General features: G+C 38.7%; 1 protein-coding gene across 1 annotated transcript; it reads right to left on the reverse strand.

The window, feature by feature from the left end:
* LOC135158050 (trans-1,2-dihydrobenzene-1,2-diol dehydrogenase-like) lies at nt 1-18,835 on the reverse strand. Its single transcript, XM_064115317.1, has 5 exons — nt 18,769-18,835; nt 7,882-7,995; nt 6,442-6,566; nt 1,101-1,266; nt 1-131 (listed from the first exon to the last, which is right to left on the reverse strand). Exons 1-5 carry the CDS (start codon nt 18,833-18,835, stop codon nt 1-3), a joined length of 603 nt encoding a protein of 200 aa, XP_063971387.1.

Raw genomic sequence — 18,835 nt, forward strand, 5'->3', positions numbered from 1 at the left:
TCAAGCAAGAACAACAATATGTGATTGGCCTTGATGAACCCAGACGATACCCAGATCTAGACGAGCTTTCTCCAGCAAAGTAGTAACCAACTCAGTCTCCTTCCAAGTCATAAGTGCGTGCTCCTTTTTACCTGGAGAAATCAATCAATGACGAAATATTAAGTGGAATCACCTAATATAATAGAAATCACATAATCCCGCCAAATGCCAAAACATTATGCATCAGAATAACGAAAAGGTGATTTGACATAAAAAATAATATAATGTTTTTATTGTCCAACTTAATGGAAATTCTTTTTGTTTACATGCAAACATACAAATTACATATATACATAATCAAGGAGAGACAAAATTAACATTCATTGACAATTTAATCTGAATCGGATGTAAAATACGAGAGTTATGGAATTTAAGTTTAAGTTTTCACAAAAGAAGTTGCACATTCTGGCTGCAAATAATGAATCGGTGACATGACCTACTCACCATTTCTTTATATTTTTCATGAAACGTTTTGATTTCTCCATGAATTAACCCATTTGTAACCTTTTTAGATTTGATGAAGAGTAAGCTTAATGACATATCTGCTAAAATATTATTGTTGTATATTGCAAACAATAAAACAGTAATTTGTATAATGCAAACAATAAAATACAAAAGAAATAGTGAGTGACATCGTAGATTGTCTCGACTTTTGCATATTTTGCATATTTTATACTGTTTTGTGAAAAATAAAATGTATAAGAAGAATTGAGAAGTATAGATAATGGTTGGTAAATACGTATTTTTCTACATTAGGAAAGACAAAATATTTTAATAATTACTACCAAGCTTTTTAAAGTGAGAGTGACTTTGACCTATACCCAAAGTGATATTTCCGGCAAATTATTTTATTATTATCATTTTAAACAAGTCCACACCAAGTTACCAATAATGCCTATAGCATTTCCATTTATTTGAAAGCAAGATAAAAGAGCTTGCATATTAAATGCCTCACAGACATAGGTGCCGCAGCCGGGGATCGAACCCCGGACTTTTTATGACTAGCGATGCAGGCGCCTTAGACCACTCGGCCACGGCACCTCCACCTCATTATTGAATACCTTCATCGATAGCTTGCTTCACTGCATCTGCTTCGTATAACATACCAGACCAAAGAGGCCCATAAGAATATTCCGCCGTAGATTCTGGTGTAGGATATTGAAACGTTTCGATGAGTTCTCCAGTGGTCCATATCAGCTCAGTGGGAGCCCAGAAATGACCCGGAATCTATGATGACGAAAAGAATGATGGATTTTGAATCAAATTATTACGAATAATCCTTTAAATCCTTCAATTACGTATTGTTATCTTTCGTTATCTCTTTGATTATCTATAAAATACTCTACTCTTTTTCAATTTTCTTGAGAAAAAAATTCCCCTATAGACAGCCGGAGTCTAATTACCCAGTACAATTTTCTATTATTTACAATTATTTTCGTCTATTTTCACTAATTCCTTTAATCAGTTCAAAGAAATCTCTTTTTGAACATCATCTTATCTTTCCTTCCTCGATACAAGATGCCTTTGCATGCAAATTAAACCATGAAATTACGCCCCCCCCCCCCGCCTGAGAGGCACAATCCAAATTTGTAATGTATTTACTGATATAACACAGTAATGTGCCCCACCTATTGTCTGATAGCGAGGACCTTTTTTTCGTGCACGAAATGACCTTGAATATGGGTGAAAACTTTTTTTCCTTGTCTAATCTTCCTCGGGAAAATGTACCCCCCCCCCACGAAAATCTTGGATCCGCCCCTACATGAAACTGACGAATGAAAGTATAATGCTTCATTGAAAATGATTTTCTAGAATCATTTAAAGAAAACCATTATCGGGTAGAAAAATCTTTCACGGGTAACACCCCCCCCCCCCTTCGAGGTTTTTTTTCTCTCTCTCTCTTTCTCTCTTCCAAATCTCGTATTGTCATGGCTGAAGTGATGTTTGCAGAATGTATTCTCTTTAGTATTCCTTTATTCATCATTAGTGGTTAACCGACCTTTTGTATCACCGAACGCGCGCATTAGTTCTTCAGAATTCATACGCTGCCTTAAACTTTGCAAAGTCAATTTTTTTTAAAGATACTAAGTTTGGTAGAAATAGTTGATCCCACAGAAGAGTACGTGTTCTGTAATACGATATTATAAGTAGCCATGCAGAACATTATGATGTGAGAAGAGGGGTCATCAAAGACAACTTATCTCAACAAAACTTTTACATCTATTTTCTTGTAGGCATCTGTATATGAACGTTTGATGGAATTTTGATGAATTTCGAGAAACAATTTTTTTTGGTATGATTGGATTATGAAAGTGTTCCATAATATTAATCCACTTCTTTATTATTTTCTTCCCAATCATTTTCACTCGGTTTAATCAATCTACAACATTGTATAAGCATATCATGTCCAATGTTGATGATCATTGTTATATATTTTGATCATTCATGTTCGCGAATTCGGAACGATCATGATTACATCTTCCGAGTGACAATATAGGCATATCGTCAAATCGGATTTGACGATTTCAAGTTATAGTACTAACGATTGTGAAGGCAGCAACACTTATATAGGGGCACATGAGAGTAATTCATCTGCGCGCAAAGCATGTCGGACAGGCGTAAGTAAAGATCACATGACTATATTGATTAAAATAATTCATTGAAAATAGATCAAATGTTTGTGTATCAAAAGAAAAACGATAAAGATAATGCTATGTTCATACTCTTTCATAATTAAGGCGTTTGGAGAGGCTAGACTGCATTTTTGTATTTCATTTTAATTATTATTACCCACAATCAGTGGCGTAACAGGCGGGGGGGGGGGCAGGGGGGGCAAGCTGCCCCCCTGGCTGATTTCACCGGGAAAATAAAAGAAAAACGGGAAAAAGAAAAAAAGGAGGGAGAAAGAAAGGGAAAGGGGGAGAAAAGGGGAAAGGGGAAGGAGGAAAACGAAAGGGAAAAGCGAAAAGAAAACGACGAAAAAACATTTTTTTGTAATGGAAAAAGAAGGAAAGCGGGAAAATGTACGAAAGAAGAACATTTGAGAAAGTAAATCATTCCGAAATAGGCCTATGTAATGCAATAGCACGATGGGAAATAAATCAAAAGATGACAAATTGGCAAACAATAGCGGGAAACGAAGGTAGAATGGAATTAGTCAAAAGCTAAATTGGAAAACAAAGAAAAGGGACAAGAACAAAAATAACACAACCGGGCTGCCGATGATTGAAATTAAAGAGCGGGAAGAAAGATGGACATGCATACAACATTGTGCTACAAGCTTGCTAAATTTTATGTAAATAAGCTACCGGGGCTTTGCCCCAGACCCCACGCAGTAGGGGCTCTTCATTTATAACCTTCAAATGGCTCTATAAAGCCCCCCGTTTAATCACTGGCATACAGGCGGGGGGGGGGTCTTGGTTCCACACCCAAGAGGAATTAGAGACAACGTATAATGAAATGAATGGAAACAATGAAATGTGTTATTTGTTGCATATAATGGGTAAATCTATCACATAATTAAAATCTAATTTCAATTGGCAATTTTTTTTCCAGCTCGCTTTGCACTCTGGCGACTTTTTACAAATTTTCCCACATTGCTATGTTTTGCCCCCTCAAAATATTTGGTTCATTACGCAACTGGGTTGAATAAATGTGTTGTGTAAAAGTTATATTCTCTATATGCCCGCGATTTGATTAAAATAGCGGCAATCTGCAACGTTTAAATGCCTTTGATATCAAGAAGTTCCGTGGGCTCCGCCCCGGACCCCACCCGTACAGCACTGCGTATGGAAGGGTTGGGCCATGGCCCCCAAAATTTTTACAAACAAAAGCAAAAAAAAAGGAGGAAAGAAACGCAAAGAAAAAGTGTAGGATATGATTTTATTTACTGAATATAATGTCAAAAAATAGTTAGATTCTCATGAAAAGGTGATTTTTTCTCGCTCGCTTCGCTCGCTCAGGACTTATATATAGCAGCTTTTTAGCACATGTACTATACTGTGCCCCTCGTATTTTTTTTAACTCTTTATGCTACTGCCGCAAAGAATCCTTTTCACAGTGGTGTACAGACCACAAAAAGGGAATCTAAGGAGAGAAGAGTGAAATATATTATTTTTTGGATATCATGTCAAAATCTATCACAAAATTTGATTTTTGTATTAAAAAGGTCAAAATTTTTGCTCGCTCGCTCCTTTTTTTAAAGATAAATTTTGTCCGATACGCAATATCTGGCCTTCTCAAAATAGTCGCCTCATTACACCATTGCGCCTGTTCATACCATGATATGACCGGGAAATTTTTTACTCTTGCCCCCCCTGGCCATCGACCCCTGTTACGCCGCTGCCCACAATGCAGTTCTGGTTTTTCTGTCAATGAACTGGCCGAAATTATGGTTAGTCTTATTTCAGGCCATTTAACTTTTGATTGAACTGGGCAAGTACCATTTAACTTTTGATTGAGCTGGGCAAGTACCTGATTAACATATCAAATCTTAATGTACTGTTAATTGTGACTAATGTCAGTGAATTAAAGCAAAATCTATCGAGGGATTGATTTTAATGTCAAGAAAATGTCAAGAAAAGGCAGACATCCTTAGTCGTCAGTTTGAATCGGTTTTCACTACAGAACCGGACAATGTCCTTCTGCCTAACATCCTTCCTTTTCGATATCCATCAATGGAAGACATTTCAGTCCATGTCAATGGTGTTGAAAAGCTTCTGAGGGGACTAGATGCATCTAAAGCCACTGGTCCGGATAACATCCCAGCCATCCTTTTGAAAGAGACGGCCTCAGAAGTAAGTCCTATTCTCACCTTCATCTTCAACCAATCATTGAAATCTGGAGTTCTTCCAAAGGATTGGAAAAAAGCGCATATAGCTCCGGTCTTCAAGAAAGGCGACAAGACGTTAGCTGAAATTACCGTCCTATCTCTTTAACCAGTATAATCTCCAAGACACTGGAGCACATAGTTGTGTCGTCAGTGATGAAGCACCTTGACTCTCACTCCATCTTGTCCCCCTGCCAACATGGATTTAGAAGAAAACACTCTTGTGAGACTCAACTATTGCTAACATCCCATGACCTTGCTGAATCGTACAAGAGTAAAAAGCAAGTTGATATGATTATGCTGGACTTTAGTAAAGCCTTTGACAAGGTTCCACATAACCGCCTCATCCTGAAGTTGAGACATTATGGGATCCAAGATCGCAACCTCAAGTGAATACAGAGCTTTTTAACTGATCGTGAGCAGTCGGTATAGTTCTTGAAGGCGTAACATCTAAAGCATGTATCGTTGCATCGGGCGTCCCCCAGGGGACTGTCCTCGGCCCCACACTCTTTCTGCTGTATGTTAATGATCTTCCCCCAACAAGTTTCATCAGCAACCCGGCTCTTTGCCGACGATTGCATGTTGTATCGAGAAATCTCAAGCCGTTATGATGCTCGGATGTTACAGAAAGATCTTGATGCACTCCAGAAGTGGGAAAACACCTGGCTAATGTCATTCAACCCTGGAAAATGCTTTGTTCTGAGGTACTGCCCTTCTCGGTCTTCAGTGAACTACAGTTACTACATCCACAACACTGCTCTTCAATTTTGCAAGAGTGGAAAATATCTCGGAATTACCCTATCCAACGACTTCAAATGGTCAACCCATATCTCAATGATCTGCAAGAAAGCTACCCAACAACTAGGCTTTGTCAGGCGTAATACAAGGTTTCTACCCCAATCATTCAGAGAGGCAGCATACAAGTCCCTTATACGCCCTCACTTAGAGTACTGCTGCAGTGTTTGGGATCCTCACTCTATCATGGATACACAGAATTTGGAAAGAATCCAAAGGCAAGCGGCTCGCTATGTCTTAGCTGATTACAGTAGAACCAGCAGCGTAACCAGCATGCTCACCAAGCTGAAGTGGCCTAGTCTGTCTTCTCGACGCACTGTAAGCAGACTCAGCATGGTGTATAGGATTGTAAATGACCTTGCTGCAATACCCCAAGACAAATTCTTCTCCTTAAGCACCACTGTCACTAGGAAAAATCACAACAAATGTTTTCAGACATATCATCCAAGAGGCAATATTGACAAATTTGCCTTTGCCCAACGATCTGTACCTGAATGGAATAAACTCCCTTTCCAAATAGTTAATGCAGTCTCGCTTGACAGCTTTCAAAAGCTTCTGCAAAACCACTAAAATATTCCTCACTCCTCCTAATAACGTGCGTCCAAGTTTCAGTTCATCTTCGTGATAGGCTGCAGAGCCCTTTGAAGATTACAGCAGATGATGAATGTTTTTTTTTTATGAGCTATGATATAACACGTGAGTGAATGGGGGTCTGTATTGTGAGCCCTTAGCAGTATTGCTGTGTGATGCTGTCCTCTATGTTCGTTGGTTAGTAGTACCTTGAGATGTCCTTTCGTGCCGCTGATAAAGACTTCATTTGGATAGTCTGCTGTGATTGTACATGAAAGCGTTGCCATAGTGTTGTTACGAAACGTCATCACAGTTGTGTACATCTCATCTACTCCTAAAGGGGAAAATAAATAACGATCATTAAAGGAGAATTAAACATTTGGAACAAGTTGTGAAAGTAGCAAAATCAAAGAATAAGATCAAAGAAAGTTTGAGTAAAATTAGACAAGCAATAAGTAAATAAATGATCATTTGAATGCTGAGAACGCAAAAACAATAATATTGAGATCCTCACATTGGTAATGAAAATGTGCAATGTCACACAATCCCTACACCTAAACATCACCTTTTGTTCATGCTAACGATAGAACAATTATTTCTGTCATGAAAACTATATTTCACGTCCTCTCATAAAAATTGAAAACCTGATCTTGCAATAACGTTGAAATATGCACGTAATGTGGAACGTGTAATATCAATCACATATATTTTCTAATTGCTAGAGGGATGACCTACATAGCAGTAAAGACATAAGCACCAAAATTTTCATACCTTTCTTATTGAACATTCTATATTATTTTGAATAATACTTCAATTGTATTTGTTTATTTTGTTTAACGGAGATAGATAAATCTAAATCTTAATCTATTCTTTTTTTTCCTATCAAACTTTATTGATCCGTTTCTTCTTGATTTTATAATTCACTTAGTTTTAAGAGTTTCGTTATCCTTTATGGTTGACATTTTTTGTATTAGTGTATACTTTGTTTATTGTTATGTTGTGTCCGGGGACTAGCCTTGATAGGCCTTCGGCCTTTGCTGGTCCCCTGCATCCAGTATTTGTATGTTGTGCTTTCAATTGTTGTAATTGTTATCTCTAAAATTGTATTTTGCTTTTTTATCCCTTGCCTCTTTATAATATTTTGTAAATATTGTTTTATCCTGTTAAATGTATGATTTTATCTTGGATGCAGATAAAAGGCCATATCGGCCAATCAATCAAAGTAAATAAAATATCCATATGATTTATGCAAAATCTACCCGATTTATCATCTGTTCATCAACATTTTAGATAAAAAAAGTCTTCTGGTTCACTTTTTGTTCATTTATATATTTCTTTCTATCTAGCTTCCTAAAAAAGAATAAAATATACATGTTTGAATTTAACAAGTCGTACGAATCATTACAATTTCAGCGGTATTAACAAAATACTACACTGTTTTCCTATGGGGTCTTAATAACATTAATATGCTTATAAATATAGTATATGCATTATTATTGATATCCTCAAGTGAAATGCTTCAAAATAACATCTTCCAACATAGACTCTCTTTATAAGTTATATTAAAGTAGTATGAGTCTAAGTTGGAAGACCTCATCCACTCATACACGTCCCTTATCTTTCAAAGAACAATGGATTTATATGTTTACCGTCATCATTGAGGACCCCTCTTGTTATAGATGATATCGGTGCTACTCCAGTGTTCATTGTGGTCATATAGACCATGTACATACCCATGTCGTAGAGGGCTTCACCACCATAATCTGACGAAAACGTGGAAGAGAAAAATCAACAAGGCTGACGGTCAGAGGAATTAGAATTATATATAGGAGCCCACCACTCCCGAGAGGAATTAGAATTATATAGGGAGCCCCCTTGAGGAATTAGAATTATATAGGGAGCCCCCGAGGAATTCGAATTGCATAGGGAGCCCCCTCGCCCAAGAAATTAGAATTATATAGGGAGCCCACCACCCCCGAGAGGAATTAGAATTATATAGGGAGCCCCCCCCCCCCCGAGAAATTAGAATTATATAGCCCCCCTCCCCGAGAATAAGAATTATAAGAGCCCACCCCCCCCCCGAGGAATTCGAATTGTATAGGGAGCCCCCTCCCCCAAGAAATTAGAATTATGTAGGGAGCCCCCCCCCCCGAGAATTAGAATTATAAGAGCCCACCCCCCCCCCCCCCGAGGAATTTGAATGATATGAGCCCACTGACCCCGAGAGGAATTAGCATTATATAGATAATATATATAAAAATATAATATATATGTTTATGTATTTGTATAGGTATGTGTGTATTATGTATAGGTATATTATGTATGTGTGTGTATATTTGTGCATTGATATGTATCTCACATCTAACACTTTATCCAAGATCGATATTTTTCCCTTCGTTGGTACTATGTTATGCTTATGTTATCTTATTTTTTTCCTTATGTTTCTTTGTTTTGATGATGAACCTTCATTGTCAGAATTGTCGATAAACTTTTGAATTTGAATTATACAGTGCGTATCAAAAAAAAGTGTACATTTAGAAAAAATCCTGTAAAATTATATATTTGTAATATCCTGAAGATTTTTCCACATTTTAACATTTGTACAGATCCATTTAAGCAAATGACGATATAACTGTCGAAAAAAACATTTCCGCTTGAGTGAGCACCACTTACTTTTGAAAAGTTAGTGAAAAATGATTTCCGCAGGACTTTGAAAGAGTTATGCGAATAAAAGTAGACCTTAATCATGAAGAACACGTGGAATTTAGCTAGTAAAATTGATTTGATGATATCTTGTACCTGTTTTAAGTTGTTTCCTTGCCCAACCCACTTCGAAGAGTGCATTGCGCCCCACCACTCTCCCCCACACACCGATGTCATCGTGACGATATTTGCTTTACACTGAGCTGTGATTTACATGAAATGGCTTAGGCTTCATTTTCTTTAGATCCAGCTGGCACAAAAAAGGGTAAAGGTTGTGCTTACTAAGTGTTGACATTTTAATTTGGGTGGCAAAATTGTTACAAAATGCTTGAATGTATCCGTTTTTGTTTCAATAACTAAAAGTGCAAGGGAAATGGATGAGAAATGTTTCGCAGGGTAAGTTTGATTTCGCCCGTTTTCCTTTACACAGCGTGAAAACGAGCATTTCTGCACAAACAGATTTCTGCGAGCTTTACAAAAATGGACAGTGCTCACTCAAGTGTAACATTCTGTCAAAACTTTTACTTTCATTAGATAGATTAGACCCAAACCCAAGATTATATTTGAAAAAAAATTACCCACATGTTGTATATTTTTAATTCCCAGGGCTTTTTCAAAGTGTAAACTTTTTTTGATACGCACTGTATAGGGACTCCCCAGAGGAATAAGAATTATATAGGGAGCCTACCAATCAACACCCCCCTCCGCTAATTCCTCTTCCTGACCATTTTTGTTTTAACCCCCGAATCAGGAGGCGATTAATCCCTCTGCATGGGAAATTTCCTTTCAATAATAAATACATTTACACTGGAATTAAATAAATATACACTAGATATTAAAGTAACAGGATGTTTCTGTTTCTTTGACATTCAGTTTCATTTGATTCCACTGCTTCGCTTTTAGTCCAGGATAGGCCCCATAGAAACTTGACCAAAACCTTGTTTTTTTTAAATATATATACAATATTTTTTGATGGTTTCTTGTCAATTCGAGGGTGCTGATTCAGAATCTGGATGATGCCACTCGTGTAACATTGAGCATTTTCCGCAAATTGGCAAAATCCAATATGGCCGCCAAAATATGCAAATTACCCCAAATTACCCATGAAAATCATAAAATTGTCCGCACATTGGCTATGAAATGCATGAAATCGTGCGGCGGGAGTGAAATACTCTCTAAAAAAACAATTTTTGACAAAATATTTATTTTCCTGATATTCAAAATGGCCGCCATATGCCATTGTATACTCTGTTATGTACAATATGAATAGGGAAAACTAATTTTCACAAAAATGAGCACTAAACCGCTAAAATCGCGATGTATGAAAGTAGTATATGCAAATCATCATTACTAACGAGATATATCATTTATTATGTCATATATGGGAACATTGCTGTATTTTGATATCTAAATAGCCGCCACTGGCCCAAAGAGTATTATGTACAATGGCAATGGCCGGGGGCAAAAAATGACAAGAGTGAGCACTAAAATGCATATTATTAAGATAAACGAGTGGAATACTGACTAAAAACATCATTGTTAATAGGCCATTTATGTAATAAATGCTGTATTTTGAAATTCAAAATGGCCGCCATATGCCCTATATTTTATCATGTACAATGCGAATGGAGAAACTAATTTTCACACGAGTAAGAAAAATAAAATGCATGTCATTGTGATATACGAGTAAAATATTGTCTGACACCATGTTTTATAGCAAGACATATCATTTCTTTTGTCAGGCATGAGATAAATGCTGTATTATGAAATTCAAAATGGTCCCTATAGGTCCTAACAATATTATCTACAATGTGAATGGAGACATATAATTTTGTAAGAATTTGGATTTGCTCGACTATGACATCCATATAATCCTGTTGTATGAGTAAAATGTTATATGAAAACATTTTTTTTTAATATAAATTTTAGCATTTCTTCTGCCATATAGGTGATAAATACTGTATTTTGACATTCAAAATAACCTCGACAAGCCCTAACTAAATTATGTAACATGCGAATAGAGAAACTAATTTTCACAAGAGTGAGAATCATAAAATGCATATAACTGTGATGTACGAGTAAAAATATTGTCTTAAACATGATTTCTAACTAAATGCATCACATATTGGTCGTGGAGGTAATAAATGCTGTACTTTGAAATTCAAAATGGCTGCCATATGTCCTAAAAGTATTGTGTACATCGTAACATGGGACATATAATTTTGACAGAATTTGGCTTTGCTTGACTCTAAATATTTCATATAATTGTGAATTGTGATGTAAGGGTGAAATATTGTCTAAACCTTGGATTCTAACTAGATTTATCATAATGTTGTGTAATTAAGCTGATAAATGCTGTATTTTTTAATTGAAAATGGCCACCATAGGCCCTTATCGTATAATATACAATTTGAGAGGAGACAAATAATGTTCACAAAAAGGGCATATGGCAGCATTTTTTAATGTTGAAATACAGTATTTATCATCTAAATTACATAAGATATGATATATTTTGTTATAGATCATGTTTTCAAACAATATTTCACTCATACATCACCATTTGGCCAAGCATAGCCAAATTCTGTTGAAATGATTTGTTCCCATTCACATTGTGCATAATTAATACCGTAAGGGCCTGTCTTATTACATACCCTCATACCTCTCCTTCATTCCACATCTTCATCTCTATCTTATTACATACCCCACCCTCATACCTCTCCTCCATTCCACATCTTCATCTCTATCTTACTACATACCCCACCCTCATACCTCTCCCTTCATTCCACATCTTCATCTCTATCTTATTACATACCCCACCCTCATACCTCTCCCTTCATTCCACATCTTCATCTCTATCTTATTACATACCCCACCCTCATACCTCTCCTTCATTCCACATCTTCATCTCTATCTTATTACATACCCCACCCTCATACCTCTCCCTTCATTCCACATCTTCATCTCTATCTTATTACATACCCCACCCTCATACCTCTCCCTTCATTCCACATCTTCATCTCTATCTTATTACATACCCCACCCTCATATCTCTCCTTTATTCCACATCTTCATCTCTATCTTATTACATACCCCACCCTCATACCTCTCCTCCATTCCACATCTTCATCTCTATCTTATTACATACCCCACCCTCATACCTCTCCTTCATTCCACATCTTCATCTCTATCTTATTACATACCCAACCCTCACACCTCTCCTTCATTCCACATCTCCATATCTATCTTATTACATACCCCACCCTCATACCTCTCCTTCATTCCATATCTTCATCTCTATCTTATTACATACCCCACCCTCATACCTCTCCTTCATTCCACATCTTCATCTCTATCTTATTACATACCCCACCCTCACACCTCTCCTTCATTCCACATCTTCATCTCTATCTTATTACATACCCCACCCTCATACCTCTCCTTCATTCCACATCTTCATCTCTATCTTATTACATACCCCACCCTCATACCTCTCCCTTCATTCCACATCTTCATCTCTATCTTATTACATACCCCACCCTCATATCTCTCCTTTATTCCACATCTTCATCTCTATCTTATTACATACCCCACCCTCATACCTCTCCTCCATTCCACATCTTCATCTCTATCTTATTACATACCCCACCCTCATACCTCTCCTTCATTCCACATCTTCATCTCTATCTTATTACATACCCAACCCTCACACCTCTCCTTCATTCCACATCTCCATATCTATCTTATTACATACCCCACCCTCATACCTCTCCTTCATTCCATATCTTCATCTCTATCTTATTACATACCCCACCCTCATACCTCTCCTTCATTCCATATCTTCATCTCTATCTTATTACATACCCCACCCTCACACCTCTCCTTCATTTCACATCTTCATCTCTATCTTATTACATACCCCACCCTCACACCTCTCCCTTCATTTCACATCTTCATCTCTATCTTATTACATACCCCACCCTCATACCTCTCCCTTCATTTCACATCTTCATCTCTATCTTATTACATACCCCACCCTCATACCTCTCCCTCCATTCCACATCTTCATCTCTATCTTATTACATACCCCACCCTCATACCTCTCCTTCATTCCACATCTTCATCTCTATCTTATTACATACCCAACCCTCACACCTCTCCTTCATTCCACATCTCCATATCTATCTTATTACATACCCCACCCTCATACCTCTCCTTCATTCCATATCTTCATCTCTATCTTATTACATACCCCACCCTCATACCTCTCCTTCATTCCATATCTTCATCTCTATCTTATTACATACCCCACCCTCACACCTCTCCTTCATTTCACATCTTCATCTCTATCTTATTACATACCCCACCCTCACACCTCTCCCTTCATTTCACATCTTCATCTCTATCTTATTACATACCCCACCCTCATACCTCTCCCTTCATTTCACATCTTCATCTCTATCTTATTACATACCCCACCCTCATACCTCTCCTTCATTTCACATCTTCATCTCTATCTTATTCCATACCCCACCCTCATACCTCTCCCTCCATTCCATATCTTCATCTCTATCTTATTACATACCCCACCCTCATACCTCTCCCTCCATTCCACATCTTCATCTCTATCTTATTACATACCCCACCCTCACACCTCTCCCTTCATTTCACATCTTCATCTCTATCTTATTACATACCCCACCCTCATACCTCTCCCTCCATTCCATATCTTCATCTCTATCTTATTACATACCCCACCCTCACACCTCTCCCTTCATTCCACATCTTCATCTCTATCTTATTACATACCCCACCCTCATACCTCTCCCTCCATTCCACATCTTCATCTCTATCTTATTACATACCCCACCCTCATACCTCTCCCTCCATTCCACATCTTCATCTCTATCTTATTACATACCCCACCCTCATACCTCTCCCTTCATTCCACATCTTCATCTCTATCTTATTACATACCCCACCCTCATACCTCTCCTTCATTTCACATCTTCATCTCTATTTTATTACATACCCCACCCTCATACCTCTCCCTTCATTCCACATCTTCATCTCTATCTTACTACATACCCCACCCTCACACCTCTCCTTCATTCCACATCTTCATCTCTATCTTATTACATACCCCACCCTCACACCTCTCCTCCACTCCACATCTTCATCTCTATCTTATTCCATACCCCACCCTCATACCTCTCCTTCATTCCACATCTTCATCTCTATCTTATTACATACCCCACCCTCACACCTCTCCTCCACTCCACATCTTCATCTCTATCTTATTACATACCCCACCCTCACACCTCTCCTTCGTTCCACATCTTCATCTCTATCTTATTACATACCCCACCCTCATACCTCTCCCTTCATTCCACATCTTCATCTCTATCTTATTACATACCCCACCCTCATATCTCTCCTTCATTCCACATCTTCATCTCTATCTTATTACATACCCCACCCTCATACCTCTCCTCCATTCCACATCTTCATCTCTATCTTATTACATACCCCACCCTCATACCTCTCCTTCATTCCACATCTTCATCTCTATCTTATTACATACCCAACCCTCACACCTCTCCTTCATTCCACATCTCCATATCTATCTTATTACATACCCCACCCTCATACCTCTCCTTCATTCCATATCTTCATCTCTATCTTATTACATACCCCACCCTCATACCTCTCCCTTCATTCCATATCTTCATCTCTATCTTATTACATACCCCACCCTCACACCTCTCCCTCCATTCCATATCTTCATCTCTATCTTATTACATACCCCACCCTCATACCTCTCCCTTCATTCCACATCTTCATCTCTATCTTATTACATACCCAACCCTCATACCTCTCCCTTCATTCCATATCTTCATCTCTATCTTATTACATACCCCACCCTCATACCTCTCCTTCATTCCATATCTTCATCTCTATCTTATTACATACCCCACCCTCATACCTCTCCCTTCATTCCACATCTTCATCTCTATCTTATTACATACCCCACCCTCATACCTCTCCTTCATTCCATATCTTCATCTCTATCTTATTACATACCCCACCCTCATACCTCTCCCTTCATTCCACATCTTCATCTCTATCTTATTACATACCCCACCCTCATACCTCTCCCTTCATTCCACATCTTCATCTCTATCTTATTACATACCCCACCCTCATACCTCTCCCTTCATTCCACATCTTCATCTCTATCTTATTACATACCCCACCCTCATACCTCTCCCTTCATTCCATATCTTCATCTCTATCTTATTACATACCCCACCCTCATACCTCTCCTTCATTCCACATCTTCATCTCTATCTTATTACATACCCAACCCTCACACCTCTCCTTCATTCCACATCTCCATATCTATCTTATTACATACCCCACCCTCATACCTCTCCTCCATTCCACATCTTCATCTCTATCTTATTACATACCCCACCCTCATACCTCTCCTTCATTCCACATCTTCATCTCTATCTTATTACATACCCCACCCTCATACCTCTCCCTTCATTCCACATCTTCATCTCTATCTTATTACATACCCCACCCTCATACCTCTCCTTCATTCCACATCTTCATCTCTATCTTATTACATACCCAACCCTCATACCTCTCCTTCATTCCACATCTTCATCTCTATCTTATTACATACCCCACCCTCACACCTCTCCTCCATTCCACATCTTCATCTCTATCTTATTACATACCCCACCCTCATACCTCTCCTTCATTCCACATCTTCATCTCTATCTTATTACATACCCCACCCTCATACCTCTCCCTTCATTCCACATCTTCATCTCTATCTTATTACATACCCCACCCTCATACCTCTCCTTCATTCCACATCTTCATCTCTATCTTATTACATACCCCACCCTCATACCTCTCCTTCATTCCACATCTTCATCTCTATCTTATTACATACCCCACCCTCATACCTCTCCTTCATTCCACATCTTCATCTCTATCTTATTACATACCCCACCCTCATACCTCTCCTTCATTCCACATCTTCATCTCTATCTTATTACATACCCAACCCTCACACCTCTCCTTCATTCCACATCTCCATATCTATCTTATTACATACCCCACCCTCATACCTCTCCTTCATTCCATATCTTCATCTCTATCTTATTACATACCCCACCCTCATACCTCTCCCTTCATTCCATATCTTCATCTCTATCTTATTACATACCCCACCCTCACACCTCTCCCTCCATTCCATATCTTCATCTCTATCTTATTACATACCCCACCCTCATACCTCTCCCTTCATTCCACATCTTCATCTCTATCTTATTACATACCCAACCCTCATACCTCTCCCTTCATTCCATATCTTCATCTCTATCTTATTACATACCCCACCCTCATACCTCTCCTTCATTCCATATCTTCATCTCTATCTTATTACATACCCCACCCTCATACCTCTCCTTCATTCCATATCTTCATCTCTATCTTATTACATACCCCACCCTCATACCTCTCCTTCATTCCATATCTTCATCTCTATCTTATTACATACCCCACCCTCATACCTCTCCTCCATTTCACATCTTCATCTCTATCTTATTACATACCCCACCCTCATACCTCTCCTTCATTCCATATCTTCATCTCTATCTTATTACATACCCCACCCTCATACCTCTCCCTTCATTCCATATCTTCATCTCTATCTTACTACATACCCCACCCTCATACCTCTCCCTTCATTCCACATCTTCATCTCTATCTTATTACATACCCCACCCTCATACCTCTCCTTCATTCCATATCTTCATCTCTATCTTATTACATACCCCACCCTCATACCTCTCCTTCATTCCATATCTTCATCTCTATCTTATTACATACCCCACCCTCATACCTCTCCCTTCATTCCATATCTTCATCTCTATCTTATTACATACCCCACCCTCATACCTCTCCTTCATTCCACATCTTCATCTCTATCTTATTACATACCCCACCCTCATACCTCTCCTTCATTCCACATCTTCATCTCTATCTTATTACATACCCCACCGTCACACCTCTCCTTCATTCCACATCTTCATCTCTATCTTATTACATACCCAACCCTCACACCTCTCCTTCATTCCACATCTCCATATCTATCTTATTACATACCCCACCCTCATACCTCTCCTTCATTCCATATCTTCATCTCTATCTTATTACATACCCCACCCTCACACCTCTCCTTCATCTCTATCTTATTACATACCCCACCCTCACACCTCTCCTCCATTCCACATCTTCATCTCTATCTTATTACATACCCCACCCTCATACCTCTCCTTCATTTCACATCTTCATCTCTATCTTATTACATACCCCACCCTCACACCTCTCCCTTCATTTCACATCTTCATCTCTATCTTAATACATACCCCACCCTCATACCTCTCCCTCCATTCCACATCTTCATCTCTATCTTATTACATACCCCACCCTCATACCTCTCCTTCATTTCACATCTTCATCTCTATCTTATTCCATACCCCACCCTCATACCTCTCCCTCCATTCCATATCTTCATCTCTATCTTATTACATACCCCACCCTCATACCTCTCCCTCCATTCCACATCTTCATCTCTATCTTATTACATACCCCACCCTCACACCTCTCCCTTCATTTCACATCTTCATCTCTATCTTATTACATACCCCACCCTCATACCTCTCCCTTCATTCCACATCTTCATCTCTATCTTATTACATACCCCACCCTCATACCTCTTCCTCCATTCCACATCTTCATCTCTATCTTATTACATACCCCACCCTCATACCTCTCCTTCATATCTATCTTATTACATACCCCACCCTCACACCTCTCCCTTCATTCCACATCTTCATCTCTATCTTATTACATACCCCACCCTCATACCTCTCCTTCATTCCACATCTTCATCTCTATCTTATTACATACCCCACCCTCATACCTCTCCTTCGTTCCACATCTTCATCTCTATCTTATTACATACCCCACCCTCATACCTCTCCTCCATTCCACATCTTCATCTCTATCTTATTACATACCCCACCCTCATACCTCTCCTTCATTCCACATCTTCATCTCTATCTTATTACATACCCCACCCTCATACCTCTCCTTCATTCCACATCTTCATCTCTATCTTATTACATACCCCACCCTCATACCTCTCCTTCGTTCCACATCTTCATCTCTATCTTATTACATACCCCACCCTCACACCTCTCCCTCCATTCCACATCTTCATCTCTATCTTATTACATACCCCACCCTCATACCTCTCCTTCATTCCACATCTTCATCTCTATCTTATTACATACCCCACCCTCATACCTCTCCTTCATTCCACATCTTCATCTCTATCTTATTACATACCCCACCCTCATACCTCTCCTTCATTTCACATCTTCATCTCTATCTTATTACATACCCCACCCTCATACCTCTCCCTTCATTCCACATCTTCATCTCTATCTTATTACATACCCCACCCTCATACCTCTTCCTCCATTCCACATCTTCATCTCTATCTTATTACATACCCAACCCTCATATCTCTCCTTCATTCCACATCTTCATCTCTATCTTATTACATACCCCACCCTCATACCTCTCCTTCATTCCACATCTTCATCTCTATCTTATTACATACCCCACCCTCATACCTCTCCTTCATTTCACATCTTCATCTCTATCTTATTACATACCCCACCCTCATACCTCTCCCTTCATTCCACATCTTCATCTCTATCTTATTACATACCCAACCCTCATACCTCTTCCTCCATTCCACATCTTCATCTCTATCTTATTACATACCCCACCCTCATACCTCTCCTTCAT

Source organism: Lytechinus pictus, unplaced genomic scaffold (genome assembly GCF_037042905.1).
Source record: "Lytechinus pictus isolate F3 Inbred unplaced genomic scaffold, Lp3.0 scaffold_26, whole genome shotgun sequence".
NCBI lineage: Eukaryota > Metazoa > Echinodermata > Echinoidea > Temnopleuroida > Toxopneustidae > Lytechinus > Lytechinus pictus.